The sequence below is a fragment of the Rhinatrema bivittatum genome, chromosome 4 (genome assembly GCF_901001135.1).
Source record: "Rhinatrema bivittatum chromosome 4, aRhiBiv1.1, whole genome shotgun sequence".
Lineage (NCBI taxonomy): Eukaryota > Metazoa > Chordata > Amphibia > Gymnophiona > Rhinatrematidae > Rhinatrema > Rhinatrema bivittatum.
Genome location: NC_042618.1, coordinates 340,252,580 through 340,271,152, shown reverse-complemented (window position 1 = coordinate 340,271,152; position 18,573 = coordinate 340,252,580). Strand labels below are relative to the sequence as shown.

General features: G+C 46.6%; 1 protein-coding gene across 6 annotated transcripts in view; it reads left to right on the top strand.

Annotated features, from left to right (window-relative positions):
• Positions 1-18,573, top strand: part of ITGB4 (integrin subunit beta 4) — a 131,719-nt gene that overhangs the window by 24,770 nt on the left and 88,376 nt on the right. For all 6 annotated transcript variants that reach the window (XM_029600498.1, XM_029600500.1, XM_029600499.1 and 3 more), the window contains 8 exons: positions 6,227-6,312; positions 11,945-12,027; positions 12,511-12,612; positions 13,675-13,879; positions 14,503-14,599; positions 14,710-14,881; positions 16,746-17,009; positions 17,632-17,721. In XM_029600498.1, the coding sequence (XP_029456358.1) occupies positions 6,227-6,312; positions 11,945-12,027; positions 12,511-12,612; positions 13,675-13,879; positions 14,503-14,599; positions 14,710-14,881; positions 16,746-17,009; positions 17,632-17,721 (1,099 nt within the window). The remainder of the gene's footprint in view (positions 1-6,226; positions 6,313-11,944; positions 12,028-12,510; positions 12,613-13,674; positions 13,880-14,502; positions 14,600-14,709; positions 14,882-16,745; positions 17,010-17,631; positions 17,722-18,573) is intronic.

Genomic DNA, 18,573 nt, shown 5'->3' with positions numbered 1-18,573 from the left:
TTGGTTATTTAGCCAAAATTTTAAATTTGTCTCGGAGAATTTTTTGGGGACAATTCTGCTGGTGATGTGTGATCCAGTGACACATGATTGACAGAAAATGAAAAAAAAAAAATCAGTCTTTTTATTCTGTAGATGCAGCATTGCTATAACTAGAGAATCTGTATTTCTATATTTCTAAGGCCAGCACCAGGAGTGGTGGGAAGGGGGAAATGGGGAGTGTGCCGATGTCAGGGGGAGAGAGAAAGCGTGCCCACTGCTGCCAATCCGTGTCAATCTGAGGGAAGGGGGCGTGTTTGCCCTTCTCCCACCTCCTCCCGGTCTAACTTCCTTACCCAGAGCGGGAATCAGTTGGGGGAGGGGGGTGCCTTCATAGATTTGTTTTGCACAGGGCATCATTTGCCCTAGAGCCTGCCCTGTGAATGGACTTCCAGTGTTGTGTGTGTGAGAGAGGGGATTATATCTCTTTCCTGTATGTGGAGTCTCAGAAAATATCCCTGGGGGGGAAAGGCCAAAGAGCAAAGAAGGATCCTTAACCAGTGGACCTTGAACTCTGAAGGACTGGGTAACAGATGATATTCCAGATGAAGGCAGGCAAGGGCTGGAATGAGACTCCCATAATTAGGCACATGGGAAAGATGAATGCATTTTGAGGAGCTTGGGCTTTACCAAGACGAAAAGGGGACGTCCTTAAGGGTAAATATGGGAGTGGGGTGGAGCCACCCTTCTTGAGATTGAAAGAAGGAGAATGACCCTCCTTTCATCCCTGCTGGAAGGGAACCCCCCCCTCACACAGAGTTAAATGAGGCGTGAAGGACCAAAATGAGAAGCTTGGGTCAAATCTTCCCTTTATTTTTTTTTTTATTATTATGTATTTATTTAGTATTTTCTATACCGGCATTCACGGAGTTCGTATCATGTCGGTTTACATAAAACAAGGGGTGAGAAATACATTATAACGTAAATAACTAATAACATAAGAGTATACATTAAAAAGTAAAACAAGTGCATGGAAGAAAAAGTTACAATAAAACGGGGGTCATTCTAACTGGGATTAGAGTTAGAGGAAAGATAAAAAGTTTAACCAGAAGTAAAACATTGTAATGATTGGTAGATAGTGACTGTTTCAGTTTAATAGGAAATGTTCAGTAATGCTGCATTTGATGGTAGTGAATCTTTATTCCCCTAAACTGTACGATGAGAAGTCAAAACCCAAACTTGAAACCCTTGGCAGCATTTTTCCTTTGTCCTCTACTGTTTCTGGGGAAGATCAAGCCTGAAGTCCTGGTCCGAATATTTTCCTTTTGTCCCCGGAGCTGCTCCTTAGGCCTGGGAAGGCCCAAGCTTGAAGCACTTTAGCCCTGAAGTATATTTGGCCATTAGTTGCCCTCAGAAATAAAAGAGAGGGAGCTAGATAAGCTGTCTCTCTGCTGCAGAGGCCATGCAATATAATACTTTAGTGGCGCAGAGAACGGAATCTCAACAAGACAAAGCTTCCTATAGAAAAGGAGAACATGATGCACTAAACCTGATTTCACTTTGTCATTTTGGAGTATTGGGTGTAGACTGAGCAGGGAAAACATGCATGTTATCCATTTTAGAATGAGGCTGTAATGTAACAAAATGGGGACAAAGTGAAGGGGTCTGAATACTTTCTGAATGCACTGTTTATCTTCAGCAATACTGTAAGTGATATTGCATCTACTCCACTTCTTACTGAGTGCAGTAGAAACAATGGGCATTGTGAGGTCCACATTCAGAAGCATTTAGGGGCAGATTTTCAAAGGGGTACGCGCGTAAACCTGCCCCAAGTTCCCCCTGCGCGCGCCGAGCAAGCCCCGGGACGTGCGTAAGTCCCGGGGCTTTCCTGGGGAGGGGGGGGGGGCGTGTCGGGAAGCGTGTCGCGGCGGCACGTCGTCCGGGGGCGTGGCCACAGGTGTTCCGGCCCGGGGGCGTGGCCGAGGCCTCCGAAACTGCTCCCGGGCCGGGGAATTGTGCAGCCGGCGTGCGCGAGTTACGCCTGCCTTGGGCAGGCCTAACTTTTCAAACAAAGGTGGTGGGGGGGGTTTTAGATGGGGCTGGGCGGCTGAGTTAGGGAGGGGAAGGGAGGGGAAGGTGCGGGGGTGGAAGTAAAGTTCCTTCCGAGGCCGCTCCAATTTCGGAGCGGCCTCGGAAGGAACGGAGGCAGGTTTTAAAGGATTTTAAAGGATACGCGCGGCTACGCACGTATCTATTAAAATCCGGCGTACTCTGGTTTGCGCCTGGTGCGCGAACAAAAGTACACGCGGGCGTACTTTTTTAAAATCTACCCCTTAGCCTAATAACTCAAAAATTATCTGGCTAAATTAATATTTGATAATATCAAGAGGGGAACCTCACAGGGTTCACTCACTGTGGAAAAATATATTTCTGTATGTGTGTTCAATATTCTCTCTCCTATTTAACCTGTATTTATACCAATTCTCTTAACCTACACGCTGAGTGGGAAGATATTCTCTCAAAAAAAGTTTTTTGAAAAATTTTTTTAGGTGGTAGGTTGGGGTTTCATATAATCATGTAGGCAACCCTGCCTCTTTCGAGCATGTTATAATCATAAACCTGCCAACCTCCTCCTATTTTTATGTATGTGTATACGTGCAAAAAGTTTTTTTTATAAATAATTTAATATGCAATTTTTTCATTAAAAATATGCAGGACATCCAACGGAATATATGGACCTCGGGGGGGATCTTAAATACTTTGAACGTGTTTTATGATGTCATTTCACCACTGCTCCCACACTGTTGGGTGTGATATGAACCTCTTATATGTACTTAAAATCACAGTCTTTTAACAAGATGAAAACTCTATGTCCATTTTATCTCTCCTCAAAGTGTGTTGTTTGTCCCAACATGCACATGTTTCAAACGAACCAGCGTCCTTCCTCAGGGGGTGTGCCGACTGGTGATATCTAACACTTCATGTAAATAAATTACAAAGTTAGTGTTAAAGTTTGTTACTTCCCTTGAAATTGCACGGCAGAGATCTCTGTCCCAAAAAATGTTTCCATAGTTGATTCGTCTTTTTCTTGGTTGACTTCAAAATGTATCACGGTGAACTGTTGTTGTCTTCACCTTTCCTTCATGTGGATGTCGACTGAACCTGTATCCAAAAAGAACTCCTTTATATCTGACGCGACATGCACAACTGGAGACCAATCAAGTGGGATTTGCTCGTTCCTCTGTCCTATAGGAAAACATTTTTCCTATAGGACCGAGGAACGAGCAAATCCCATTTGATTGGTCTCCAGTTGCGCACGTCGCATCGGATATAAAGGAGTTGTTAGAAGGCTTTACATGCACAAAGCCTGATTTGTGCATGTAAAGGCCACTCTCTTGTGCGCGCAATTTAGTATGCAAATGAGGGTCCGCGGTAAAAAGAGGCGCCAAGGACACTAGCGCGTCCCTAGCGCCTCTTTTTGGACAAGAGCAGCGGCTGGCAGCAAGTTTGACAGCCGACGCTCAATTTTTCCGGTGTCGGTTCTCAAACCCGCTGACAGCCACAGGTTCGGAAAACGGACGCCAGCATAATTGAGCGTCCGTCTTCCGACCCGCGAGCTGATTTAAATTTTTTTTTTTTTAATTTTTTAAATTTTGGGGCCTCCGACTTAATATCGCTATGATATTAAGTCGGAGGGTGTACAGAAAAGCAGTTTTTACTGCTTTTCTGTACTCTTCCCCAGTGCCGGCTGAAATTAATGCCAGCCTTTGGGCAGGCGTTAATTTTTGAAAGTAAATTGTGCAGCTTTGCAGCACATTTTGCTTTCTGGATCGCACAGGAATGATTAATAGGGCCATCAACATGCATTTTCGATGCACTATTACCCCTTACTGTATAAGGGGTAAAGCTAGCGCGTCTCAAACATGCGGCCAAACCCGGGCTAAGAGCGCACTGTACTGTATCGGCCCGTAAGTAGGGATATTCACGTATTCATCAGAGCACAGAGATCTACCTAGCTCATAATGATGTAAGCAAGCCTTAAGAGACGGAGGGGCCATCCTATTAATGACTTTAAAAAATTAAATTCAAAAGGAAACAGGAAGCCAATGAAGTTTTCTTAGAGTTGGAGAGATATCATCCTTTCATTTGAAACCCATTAAGAGACATGCAGTAGTATTTTGAATGCACTGAATTCTGTCCAATTGCGGCTTTGGAAGACCTGCAAAAAGAGCATTAGAGTAATTCATTCTTACAGTAACTATAGCATGAGTTAAAGTGACTGTATCCTCCTTACAAAGGTAGACATAGAATACGTATAATTTGAAGTCGGAAGAAATAGGATCCCAGCACAATTTTTCTGCCGCACCCAAAAATTGGAATGCAACATCCCATCCAAACTTTTTGCTCCTTGCCTAAATAGAAATATTCCATTATCAAAAGTAACTGAAAGAGGGTGGGGAAGGTGACTTTAATTGAATAATCCATAATAGCTCAATTTTTTGGGTGCATTAAATTTTTAACGAATTTAAGGCCACCCAAGACCAATACTAAATCAAGAACTCAGGGTCCCTTCCCTGTCTTATTAACAAGTTTTCCAATAATCCCTACAGCTGTCAAAACTAGTGAAGCCGTTGTCCAAAACCTCCAACCTCTGCATGTTCTTTGTTTTTCTTCTTTTTTTTTTTTTTTTACCCTTGCTTACTTCACGCACGTTATCCCAGTGTTTTTTTGGAAGCCCGCTGCAGCCATATCACTTCCAAAGAGGCAAAGGAAAAGCATTACTATTACCTCACTTACTGTCTGCTAACAGTTTCTGTGTATGCAATATTTATATCCAAGCAAGATCTCAAGGCACAATATTTCAGAAACATACATTCATTGGTCACCTTGAAAGATATTTGGAAGATGGTGGCCAAGTCAGATCAAACATTAACCCAGACAGTATCTTAGTTCTCCGGTTTCTCTGCTGAAACTAGAGCTAAACCTCAAAAACATGATAATAGCTTGAATTCTTTGGAAAATACTATTTCAGTGCTTACTGGGACTTTAATATTGGTACAAAATACAAGGTTATCCTCTATAAAGGATAGTTTCATTGTTCATAATAGTTTGGAAGCTTTGGAAAATTCCATGAAGTCTAGAAATTTAAGATTTTTAAATTTTCCCATCACAAGTGTGTCACCTGTGGAAATGTTTACAACATATTTGAAGGAGGTTTGGGGTTTTCTAGAGGCTCAGATTCCCTGTATTTCTAAAATATATTATTTACCCAGGCAAAGAGGGCACACGGAGGGATTATCTTCACTTTCTGGGCAAGGTAGCTTTGATATTTCAACCTTTCTAGAAGCCTCTATTGATATTGTGCCTACTAGGGCTACTTTAATTGTCTCTTTCAGCTTAGAAAAGGACAGAGTCATGGTCTTCTGTAAATATTGTTTGAATAAAGATGTTTTCTTTTCTGGTAGTAAAATGCAAGTTTTTCCTGATGTTTCTCATGAAACATCCAGAACCGGTGCGTCCCAATAGGCGAACTAGGCAGTCGCCTAGGGAGACAGCCATTAGGGGGCGGCAAAGAACATCCATATGGGGCTGTGAGCGGAGCCTGTGTGTGTGTGAGTGAGAGGGATTGTGTGTGTACGAGAGAGCATCGGTGTTAGTGAGAGAGAGGGAGGGAGTCTGGGTAAGGGTGCGTGTGTGAATGAGACAAGGAACCTAAGTGTGTATAAGAGAGGGGGCCTGTCTGAGTGCAAGAGGTTTGGGCTGGAGCCGGGGCCCTGGGACAGGGGGGGTGGGCGCAAGGCAGAAGGTTCACCTAGGGCGCCTAATACCCTTGCACCGGCCCTGGAAACATCACAGGTTAGAAGGAGTTGTCTATAGGGGCCAACTTTTTCTCATATTTCCTTGCAAATGCCTAGTTTCCCTTCAGAGTGATAAATTTGTATTTTATGATCCACTTCATTTGGGAGCATTTATCTCTGATAAGAGTTGATTCAGTAATGGGGATGTTGCTAGGCGGGTGCAACCAGATGATAAAATTTGCTCTCCTGTATTTCTTTTTATATCTTAAATTGTTCATGCTCCCCCCCCCCCCCCCGTTAAGGTGGACTCAATTTGGGGCTTATTTGATGTTAAGATAATGTTTCCTTTAATTTTCCTGTAATATTTTGAAGAAATTCAATAACGATTACATTCATTTAAAAAAAAACAAAAAAAAAGAAACATACATTCACTTTTTTGCTTCTCATTGTAGGAAGAGGAGGATGGACTCGCTCACAGGGAAACTGCCAGGTCTGATCCTTTTGGCACTGCTTTCTTCCACGTGCCGATCCAATGAAAGTAGGTATAATATCTGTCTGTCTGTCCGACCCACCGTGTCTGTCCGCCGCTCGTGCTGTCCCTGAGGAGACTGGCGAGGGCTGGGGGACAACATGTTTGCAAATCCCCTGGTTAGTACATGGGGGTATCAGTTACCAGCGCATCCTCTTGCCATTTAGGGGACAACTTTGAAACTCTATGGGGGGGGGGGGGGTCTTGCAGTCCCGTGGGTGCAACATGACTGCAAAGTTTCCTTCTGAAAATGTGCCAGCTGCAGGAAACGGGGCCTGAACCTTGGTGTGTAGATTTCCATATGCAAATATACTTGCTGGATGTACCAATAGAGCTTTCAAAATGAAAGCCGCGTGTGTCCCCTCCCTACTCCGACTTCGCCATCATGGGTAAAAATACCTGTACAGTGACTGAAGCCTCTCTTCTTGTGTTGGCTGGTAAGACAGGGGTTCACACTCAGTCTCAGGACTGAGTCCCGACAAAGTCTCACAATGCCTCCAGAGCTCAGGGCATTTTGCGACAGTCTCTGAAGGGGTGCAAGCTCAGTGCTTAAGTTCTTGTTAGTTTATGTGCCAAAACAAATCAGACTAGACACTTGGATTGGGCGTTCCAAGTTAAACGTTTAGTATAGTACTTGTCTCTAGTGTAATCAGCTGGCACCAAGCATACTTTCTTGTGGTTACGTCCATGATCAGTCTCCAAATCTAATTTGAAAAATGAATCTGTAAATGTGTCCCTGGATTTCTTTAGCCCAGGGTTTCCTCTCTTCCAAGGAGGTAGAACCTATCTCTGGTGGTTCTCCCGCTCCAAAAATATTTGTGGTCACTCCTTGACTCTGCAGAACTCAACTGCTTTCCATCCTTTTTCTTCCGTGAGGAGTCTCCAGTCTCTCCTCCCTCTTCCAGATGAAGTCCTTGAAGTTCACAATTCTCCTTTCAGATGTTACTCTGGATCTTTTAGACTGAAATAAATCCCCAAAACCTCAAACAGCAGAGACAGCAGGTTCTGTTTTCATCTCTTAAAGTAGGAAAGGTGTACACAAAAAAAACTCTCTTCCAAAACTTCACAAAAACTCCAAAACATCAGAAATGCAAAAATCCAACCATAGGGTGTGAGTTAGAAACAGGCCTGGTGCAACCAGGTGTGCAAACCGTGCAATTGCACAGGGCAGCACACCCCGGTGGGTGGGGGGGTGGAGTCGGGAGCAAGGAAAGGCCCGTGCTACTGCCAGTGGACCCCATCCCACCGGCGGTGGGAGAAGCAGGAGGCTCTTACAGCCGCTGGTGGACCCCATCCCACCAATGACGGAAGAGTCAGAAAGCCGCCAGCAGGCTCTATTCCACTGGTGGCGGATGAAGTCCATTCTGCAGCTCCTCCTCAAGTGCTGGCCCCATGGTAATTCAACAATCCAGGTACTAGCAGCACTTCCTGTATTCTCATCTCGTGATGCACGAAGAACTAGCACTGTGAGTGTTGAATTACCATGGAGCCAGCCCGCAGGATGAGGTGCAGAACAGCTGCTCTCCCCAACAAAGAAGATTCAGGCTGGTGACAGCAGCAGTGGAGGAGGAATGACTCGTGAACCCTACCTGGATGGTCTGAATTTGTGTGAGAGTGAATGGGAGGCTGCCTGAGATGGGGGTGTGTGTGTGTGAGAATGGGAGCTTGCCTGGGGTATATGGATATGAATGGGAGCTTGTCTAAGTTGTGTGTGTGTGTGTGTGAGTGAATGGGAGGCTGCCTAGGATGTGTGTGAGAGAGAGTGAATGGGAGGCTGCCTGGGATGTGTGTGTGTGTGTGTGTGTGTGAATGGGAGCCTGCCTGGGATGTGTGTGTGTGTGTGTGTGTGTGTGAATGGGAGCCTGCCTGGGATGTATGTGTGTGTATGGGTATATGTGTGCACATGGATGCATGGGAGCCTTTCTAGGATGGGCAGAGGATGTATCTGTGAGAATGGGAGCTTGCCTGGGGTATGTGGGTGTGAATGGGAGCTTGTCTGGGTTGTGTATATGAGAAAGAATGGGAGGTGCCTGGGTTGTGTGTGTATGTGTGAGAGAGAGAATGGGTGCTGCAGGTGGATACCAACCTGCCAGCAGCTGAAATGGAGGGCCTGGGGTTGCTGGCAGATCCCATCCAAAGAAGAGGCAATCTCAGAGTGACTGGGACTCAAAGGTTCCCAGGTATGGAAAGTGTGAATTTTTAAAATCCTTTTAAGTTTTATTTTTTGGTTGTTATTTAATGTCTGCTGTTTTGAAATATTTTATTGGTGTTTGGGACATTTAAATAAATTGTATGTGAGTTTTTAGTTATATGATCTTTTATTTGTCATCTGTTCTTGGAATATTATTAGCATGTTCTACTATTATGATCATGTATTTATTTTATTTCTTGATTTTATTATTTGAAGTTTGAGAAATGATGATGGTTCTGATTTTTATTGCTCCACTGCATAAAGAGTCTGGCTTCTTGTGGTTTCCAGTTCAGGTTTTGTCACGTTTATATTTCTACTTTATGGCTGCTCTATTCTGTATTTGGTGGGGGTCTATTTATGTTCTGCATGTGTGACTGAGGTGAGGCATTCTCCTAATAAGAAGTGTATTAGTGTTTTAGGGCTTTCTGAAGGACAAGCTCACACATAACACACATTACAATAGGCCTAATACCATATGGGTTCTCAGTGTGTTTTTACAGGATTTCAGGTAGGATTCACAGCAATGCATGTAAATATAATGTTAGTGATATGGTACTTTGATATTTTTCATGTAAAATCTATATAAATAAAAATGTTAAATAGTTTGTACGAAATCGCTAATCTCAGCAACCACTGAACCGATTGCTTTCAAATTTGGACACAAGCTTCACCTCACATACGGCAAGGTTCTTCTACACTTACATTACATATATGTCACACCGGGGGCTGGTAAAAAAGTTTTAAAATTTGGTTCCACAAAACAGCGACATCTGCTGGACGTAAGTGCAAGGTCTTACACCTTGCACAAACGCTCACACCCCACACACACGTGACCAATGTTTGGGATTCACACACCCTCCGACCAGACACAAATCCACCCTCCTCACACACCCCTGCACATATGCCAATTGTACTTACTTCACACACCCTCCCACAACACACAAAAACCCACAAAATTCCAGCATGCTACACCGGGAGGCCACTCACATGTTTGCAATTCCCACACCCTACGAACTCACACACAAACACCCTCCTCACACCCCTCACGCACATGACTTTTCTACTTACTGCCCACACCCTCTGAACGCACCCAAAACTGCAGAATAGTTCGGGCTGCTCCAGTGGGGGGACGACACAACACCGCTCCGTGACACATCGCATACACTACAGCCGTCGGCTGCCAGCAATCAAAATGGCGCCGACAGCTCTGTCCCTTACTAGGACACTCAGGAACGCCAATGGCGGCAGTAGCCCATGTGACATAGTAAGGGCGAGGGCCCGTCAAGCCATTTTCTGGACTGGCAACCGGCGCACCTTCGTCCTTACTATCTGAGCAAGACGACCGCTCCCATTGCTCCACCCTACTGACAGAGTAAGTTCTAACAGCCGTCGGAGACAGTTTCAGTGCTGGCTGCCGAGGGCCCGGCGCCAATACTTCCATGCCGGAACGAACGCCCGCTCCACCGACTACCATTTTTGACAGGTCTCGGCGGGCCTGCAGGGGGTGGCGTGGGGATGTTCTTGCGTCCATGTTCGGGAGGGGGGGGCAGAGCAGGGGGGGATTATCCCCATTCTCTTTTCTTTCTTTTCCACTTAACCTGGCTCTGCCACTGCAACGCGTGGCCGGGTACACAGCTAGTGTTATTATAAATGCATAACTCAACTGCGTGTCTGGAGCGGGCCGTGGGGGGTGGGCATTGTGCAAGGCTGCAAGGTTCGTCCAGGGCACCTAAAACCCGGGGGGGGGGGGGGGGGGTTGTTATCAGTGTTCAAAGTTTGTATCACTGAAGAGAGCTGGGATTTTTATGTGCCTGGGACAGAAAATGAATGAACAAGGGGGGGTGGAGGAAGCACAATAATTTGTTCGCACAAGGCAGCAAAAAAAGCTAGCACCGGCCCTGGTTACAACGTGTGGTTTTTCTCTCTTCCTAGCCTCAATCAGTGCAGGGTGGAATCCCAAACCAAACAGAGATAGTGGAACCAGCAAGACAGAAAAAAAAACCCCATCACTGAGACAAACTTCACGCACTTCACTAGTAGAGGTAGTGGACAAGCAAGCTGTCATCCCATTTCCAACCAACTCAGCCCAAGCTGACTGGGAACAGGGGAATCGAAGAAAACAGAACATCCTCCTTCCACTTCTAACCTTAAAAAGCCAACCCTGATCCCAGAGCAGGTAGGAGCCCCTCACCCCAGCCCACTCCCCAGTGTAGCAGCCTCCAGTAGGGCGTGCTCTGGCTAAATTGAACGCTCCTCTCAACTACAGGGCCTGTTGGTAGTGGAGATCCCCATGGGGGTCTCTACAGGACCAAGGTGGATACTTGAAAGGCGGGGAAAGAAGGGGACCATTTTCAGCAGGTCTTTTTCTGCCCAGTAAATAGTTGTTTACCTGCAGAAAAACTTTGCTATGCTTAGGGCTGTCACCCTTAAGCACTCATTCAGTGCTTGGGCCATGCCCCTCCCCCTTCCTCCACCCCCCCAGCCCCCAGCAAACCTCCAACCAAGATGAACGTGGCGCCGTTTCCCCCGCCACCCCCCCCCCCCCCGACCTTGCCTTCAGCAGTGATCCTCAAAGTTCACAGGCCCCCACATGGAAATCCAGAGGAGGAGGAGGGACTCATGTATGCAGGCTTAGTCTCAGCACTCACTGAGGATCGCAGCTGGAGCCGAGGTCCAGAAGGGAAAGGCAGTGGCAGCGGGAGGGGCGCCTTCCAAGGTCCAAAGCAGAGTTGCAGGGCAGTGGTGGGGACCAGGGAATTTGACCCTCCTTTTCTCCCCCACCTCCCTAAATTTTGCAACCCTAGGCACAGGCCTATTAAGCCTGTGTGTGAATTAAGGCCTGGCTATGCTGGTGATGGTTGTGTTGCACCCACGGTTGTAGCAGCAACAGAAGATATTACACCCTCATAAAAACATAAGAAGTTGCCATACTGGGTCAGACCGAAGGTCCATCAAGCCCAGCATCCTGTTTCCAACAGAGGCCGAACCAGGCCACAAGAACCTGGCAAGTTCTATTCCTTAAATTGTACACTCCAGAAATTTTGCTTGAAAACGTTAACTATTGGAGACTAGGAAATAGTTGGAACCTACAGTTTTAATCTAACCCTCCACCCCCTATGTATCTCCCTGCTAACTCTCCAAAGCATCCTGCCCTCTCCCACCTATTTCATGCCACTCCGGAGAATTCTGGGACACGGAGCGCCTTTGTTTTGCATTGTTGCTCAGTCTCTCGGTAAGGAGGTCTGGAGCATGTAGTGTATAAGCGCCATAAGTATTGTCCTTAATTCTGTCTCTAGGCCATGTACTCTCGCTGGATATATTACACATATTTGCCTCTCTCTTTCCCAGCCCACTCTAACATTGCCCACAGTTTTCCATTGACCTCTGCTGCTGCTGCTGCCTGCAGCTCGCTCTTTAATGCCCTTTTTCTCATATTATTCCTCATTCTAGTTAACCGCTGTGTGGCCTCCCGGGCAACAAGCTGCACCCAGTGTATTCAGGTGGACGCAGACTGCTCCTATTGCACGGATGAGGCAAGTAACTCCCTCCGAGGGCAGGAGCAAAATAAGGGGAGGGGTGGGGAGGAGAGAGATGCTAAAGACAAGAAGGAAGAACTGCAGAAACGAAAGGTGCAAGCACAGATTCTCACTTGGAGAAGAAAAATAGTCTTCTCTCCAGGGCTCCATCTCTGGCGGATTCCAAAAGCACAGGGAGGAAGGGGAAATGCTATGTCTGAGCTTGAAGGAAACACAAGAAGGGAGAGGGTCAGGGACAGGAAGCAGCCACACAGCAGAAACCTGCTCTTCTAGTGCTGTGCTTATTAATTGTTTCTTTTTTTTCACAGACCTAACGCTGCAGGGCATGTAACCTTTGTAGGGTCACAGGAAAGGGATAGATGCCCTGGCTGGGAGAGGAGACCTATCAAGAAGGATCTTGCTCTTGGGTGTTATTCTTTCCTTCCTTTGTTCTGGGTTTGGCTTCTTTATGTTGAGTGTGTATTATCTCTGTTTGTGCAGAACTTCAGGGAAACCCGCTGTGACTTGAGGGAGAACCTGCAGAGGTACGGCTGCAGCGCTGCTGGCATTGTCTACATGAGCAGCGAGATCAAGACACAGCAGGTGTGCACGGGGCGGGGGGGGGGGGGGGTGTCTCATACCCTCCACCATGCTGCCAGTCCCTCCGCTATTTAATCCACTCACTCCTCCATAGGGAGTGCACATGTGCAGAGAAAAGTGTCACATTGCAGACAGTACTCCCAGCCAATCAGCTGTAATCCAGCCACTCCTCCTCCTCCTCCAAAGGGTGCAGGTGTGCAGTTAGAGGGTATTGCATCACTGACAGTGCTTCCAGCCACTCAGATGTAATCCAGCCACTCTTCCTCCTCCATAGGGTGCAGGTGTGCAGTTAGAGGGTATTGCATCACTGACAGTGCTTCCAGCCACTCAGATGTAATCCAGCCACTCCTCCTCCTCCATAGGGTGCAGGTGTGCAGTTAGAGGGTATTGCATCACTGACAGTGCTTCCAGCCACTCAGATGTAATCCAGCCACTCCTCCTCCTCCATAGGGTGCAGGTGTGCAGTTAGAGGGTATTGCATCACTGACAGTGCTTCCAGCCACTCAGATGTAATCCAGCCACTCAGATGCAATCCAGCCACTCTTCCTCCTCCATAGGGTGCAGGTGTGCAGTTAGAGGGTATTGCATCACTGACAGTGCTTCCAGCCACTCAGCTGTATTCCAGCTACTCCTCCTCTTCCATAGGGAATGCACATGTGCAGAAGGAACGTTGTACCATAGACAGTACTCCCAGTTATTCAGCTGTACTCAATCTGCTCCTCCTTCACTATAGGGTGAACCACTGACAGTATTTCCAGCCTTAAACTGTAATCTAACTCACTCCGCCTCCTCCATAGGGTGCACATATGTGGAGGGAGGTGTACAAATGTTAATATGCAGTTAATGTTTATATGTTTTGTCAGATAAATGATTTTCATATTGATATTATTTAACTTCATCTTGTTCATGGCTAAGAACGATACAGAGACAAGATTTTAAAAAATATATAATAGCGCAAATGATTCCCCCCTCCCCCATGGTCTTCTAGATATGGAAACTTGAATCTCCAGGAACCAACTGAAGCTATGAATGCAAATATTCACACCCTTTTCCTTTTCTTGGCAGAATATTGAAATCAATACTTCTCTGAAGAAAACCCAGGTCTCCCCTCAGAGGATGTCCATGCGCCTGAGGGCTGGCAAAGAAACTACAGTCAACATTAAAGTTTTTGAGCCCCTGGAAACTCCAGTGGACCTTTACATCCTGATGGATTTCTCCAATTCCATGTCTGATGATTTGGAAAATCTTAAAAGAATGGGCAAGGAGCTCGGTGAGCCTGGAAGGGAGAGACTAACCCGTTCCATCAATCTTCTTAACGCAATTGTCCCCACCTGTTAGCGCGTAGCTTGCATGGACAGTGTATATAACTGGAGAAGTGTGTGTGTGTGTGGGGGGAGACAGAAAAGGGGATCAGCAGATGTCGTCGAATATCTGGCAGCTTGAATCAATGGAGCAGAGAACATGCAAAGTTCAACGTGGCCTGCAATGTACTTAACCGAGCCTCCTCATTTCACCTCTCGTGCACCAGTCTTATTTTGCTTCTCAAATAAACCTGTTCACAGTTCTGTAGGTTGAGACCCATGCTCTGCAGAGATTCCCCACTCGCTGCAGTGGGGAATCTCTGCAGAGCATGTCTTGAGCTTTGGCAGCTTGTAAAGATGACTGGGTCTTGTAGTCTTAGGCATGCCCTGACCTGTCTTGAGACTTTGCCTCCCTACAGCCTGTGAAAATCCATTTGCGCAGATGGTCTTTCTAATCTTCCGCACACAGCAATCAACTTTTATAGCTTTCGCAGCTCGGCACACTCAAGTGCATATGAACTTGTGTTAAAAAAAAAAAAATGTCCCTAACATGTTCTAACATTCTTACCTGTTTCCTGTCTCTTTACCTCAGCTTTAGTTGTAAAGACTCTTTCCAGCAACTTCACCATTGGGTTTGGCAAGTTTGTGGACAAAGTGACGGTTCCTCAGACAGACATGAGACCAGAGAAGTAAGTGAAAGGGAAGGCTTTTTCAGTGAGGATTTAGATTTATTTGCATTGAACAGTAGCTGGTAAGGGATTAGTCAGAAAGTTTGAAGCCCACTTCTTTTCCCCTCTAGACTGAAGCAACCGTGGCCAAACAGCACTCCTCCCTTTGCCTTCAAGAATGTCATCCGCCTGACGGATAATGTCGAACACTTTCGGAAAATTCTGGAGCTGGAGCACATCTCTGGCAACCTGGATCCACCAGAGGGAGGTTTCGATGCAATGCTGCAGACAGCCGTTTGCACGGTGAGTTTGGGCAGAATGGAGAGCAAAACTAAATGTTTCTCTCTTCTGTTTTGGGGTGAATGAATCATCATGTATGGGTGAATAAAATGGCCTTACTTTTTTGCACCTCCCCCAACTACACTGCCCAAACATTGTCAGGGCTTCCTAAACCTCTCCCGATGACCCCAAAGCCGGTTGGGTTTTCAGGCTATTCACCATGAATGTGTATGAAGTAAATTCGCATATACTCATTTTCCAATGAATGCAAATGTATCTCAATCGTATTCATACTGGATAGCCTGAAAACCCAACTGGCCTTTAGGATCACCGGGACACGTGTGAGAAGCCCTGGACTAGATGATGCTACAAATCTCTGGCTGCCATAAATTTCTCTGTTTCTTTGTAATAGCTGGTAAACTTCCATTTTTTTGCCCCCAGTTTACGTTATTTGGTTTTGTGGCCACAGCATGGATGGATTTATGGGCCTGAGACGCCTAAGAACATCAGGCCTCCAAATTCATGCAAATCAGTGGTGTAAAACTAGGACCAGGTCAAACGCTGCTATGTTGCTCCTTACCAGGTAGCACGCTGATAGATGTGAAGTATGAATGCAGCATAAATAATTGAAGCATGGACTCAGAGAGGGGAGTGACCACAACAAAAAGCCTAATACTTTTGTATTTTATTTATTTGGCATTTATAGGGCACCAAAGCCAGAGGCGGGGTACATTGAAAACATGCACAGTTTAAAACAAAAATAATACAAAACAGAACAAAAATGCTAAGTCACCTCAAGTAAACATGGAGGATGTGGTTAAGGAAGTCCGTGCAGCTGGGTTTAAAAAAGATTGGATAAGTTCCTAGGGGAGAAGTCCATAAACTATCAATAGGGAATAACCACTTCTTACTACCGGTATCAATTGCACGGGATCTATTTAATGTTTGGGTACTTGCCGGTTATTGTAGCCTGGATTGACCACTGTTGGAAACAGAATACTGGGCTTGATGGACCCTCGGTCTGACCCAGTATGGCAACTTCTTATGTTCTTATGCTAACTCAAACAAGCGTGTTGAGCCTGGGGAAGAGAGTTCCAGAGATCTGGAGCCATCATGGAGAATGCCTTCTCTTGCATCTCAGCTAGGCAAGCCCAGTGTGTGGTTGGGCCGTCAAGCAACCCTTACCCCCTTGTCTTGGAGGACTGCAAAAAAATAAATAAATAAATATACACACAAAGAAGCAAGTTAACCTAAGGAAAAACACGTTAGCCCATTGAGAACAGTTTGTGAACTAACAGTAGAACCTCATAGGTAACTCATGGGTGAACTGGCAGCCACTGCAACTCTTTAAGCACTGGAGAAATATGGTCACACATCAAGCGACCTGAAATCAGCCTTGCTGCAGAGTCCTGCAGCACCCGTAAGGCTGATGCTAGAATGCATTGCAGTAATGCAGTAGTGGCGATATCAAAGTTTGTACAACAGAGTGAAAATCAGCTGGAAATAACAAACTTTTCAAGTCACACAACACACGTAGCTTGAAAAAGCCTGAACGAATCACTGCCTTAATTTGCCCTTCTGTAGGACACACTTAAGGCCAGCTTGTTGTGAGTCAGTCATTGTCTCAAGGCAGACACACAACAAGAGAATAATAAAGAAGTTTTTTTCCAATGAGAATCCCAGCTGGATATACAATTTGTATGTCGTCTGCATATTTAAAATAGGTGTATAAAGTTAAAGGGGCAGAAACTATCATCTGGTTGGTTAAAGCACTCAGTTTGTTCTAGAGACACTAATAGCACAGAGCATGCCGAGCTGCAAAGAGAATATTGTCAAACTGGAATCCGAAGCCGAGCGTTCTTTTGCTCATGTTCTTGTTTAATCTCAGGATAAAATTGGCTGGAGGGAAGGCAGCACCCACTTGCTGGTGTTCTCCACGGAGTCCGCCTTTCACTACGAAGTGGATGGAGCTAATGTCCTAGGCGGCATCCTGACGAGGAATGATGAGCAGTGCCACCTGGACGTGACTGACTCCTACACCTACGATACCAGGCAGGATTACCCCTCGGTGCCCACACTTGTCCGCCTGCTGGGGAAGAATAACATCATTCCCATCTTTGCTGTCACCAACTATTCCTACAGCTACTACGAGGTGAGTGAAGAGCAGGATGGGATGGAAGAGGGCTATGGTAGAGAGCAGCGGGCCCGGTCGGGGGAGGGGGAGGAGAAGAAAAGGGCTTGAAGGGATGGCATCAGCTTGGGGATTAGGGTCATGTAAATGAGAAAAATTGGGGAATATTTTCAGTCAAGCTCAAAACAGTTGTTTTAGGCCTAACTCGGCCCTCCTCTAGGATAAAGAAGGTAGGAAGTGAAAACCAGGCTTCTGCAGGGATTTTCTAGTGCTTTTAAGCTTTGACCTTTTTGAATATTGAATCAAGGTCATTTTCAATAGGGTGGGTGCTAGGCCCATTCTCCATCTTTCCCCCTCCCTCCTCCCAAGTTTCAACTCAATCCCTCTTTGATGGAAGTTTCAGAGACCGCAGATGGATGAATTGAATCACTGCTTTAGCATTTTCAGCCCTGGTTAAAAAAAAGTACCAATAAAAAGACAGTTTCTTACATGTGAGAAAGTAAAGGGGGGCTACCCCCAGCATGACTGGAAGATCTGAGTCCTGGTTTGTTATTTCCCTTACCCTGTTCTGGCTTCTCTCATGTCCTGCTGAATGCAAGCTGACTCGCTGACAGGATAATCCTTCTTGTGAATACCTCTGCAGAAGCTGTACAAGTACTTCCCGGTGTCTGACATTGGCGAGCTGCACGAAGACTCTTCTAACATTATGGAGCTGCTGCGGGTGGCGTTTGAGGTGAGAGGAGAGGCAGCAGTGAGGATCTCTGGGGTTGACAGCAGAGGTATCGCAGCTCCCCAGAGCAGGCCAAACCTCTGGAATGGACAGAGCTGCTATAGCCAAGGAAGAGGCAGTGCAAGCGGAGGAATGCTCTGTCAATTTTGAGTTAGACTAAATGATAATGCCCTTTCTCGTAGTGACATAGTAGGCGTTTACTGTCAAAGTCCTGATATATTTGGAAACAGGGCCGGTGCACGGGTATTAGGCACCCTAGGCAAACCTTCTGCCTTGCACACCCCTCCCCCCCCCCCCCCCCGGCCAAAACCCGCTGCACCTCGGCTGGTTGTTACACTCCCCTTCCCCCAACCTCCCCATCCCCCTGCGGTCTCCTGTGCTGCCGCCACGCACAATGCGCCCCCAGTAAAGCGGGGGGCGGCTGCCGGTGTGCTCTCTCTCTCTCCGGGAGAGGCCATGGTGGTGGAAGCGCGGCCGGAGCTGGTGGGGAAGTGGTTCCTGTGCGCGCTGTCAGCGGACAGGAGCTGCCGGTTCTCAGGGAGATTGAGCACCGGGGTTGGCGAGCCGGGGTGATCCAAGCAGTGACTCACCGAGACTGGCCCCTGTTCTCTTTCTTCCTTCCCTTCCTGTCCTCTCCATACTGTTGTCATTGCTTTGGCCGTTGCCCTGTGCTCTGCTCCTCTTTGCCGCGACCTGGGATGGGCTCCGCTCGCGGCCCCACATGACTGCTCTTTGGCGCCCCCTAATGGTTGGTGCCCAAGGCGACTGCTTAGTTCGCCTAATGGGACGCGCCAGCCCTGTTTGGAAATTTTTGTAACGTTGCATCATATTTGTGTTGCATCCCCAGAATTATTG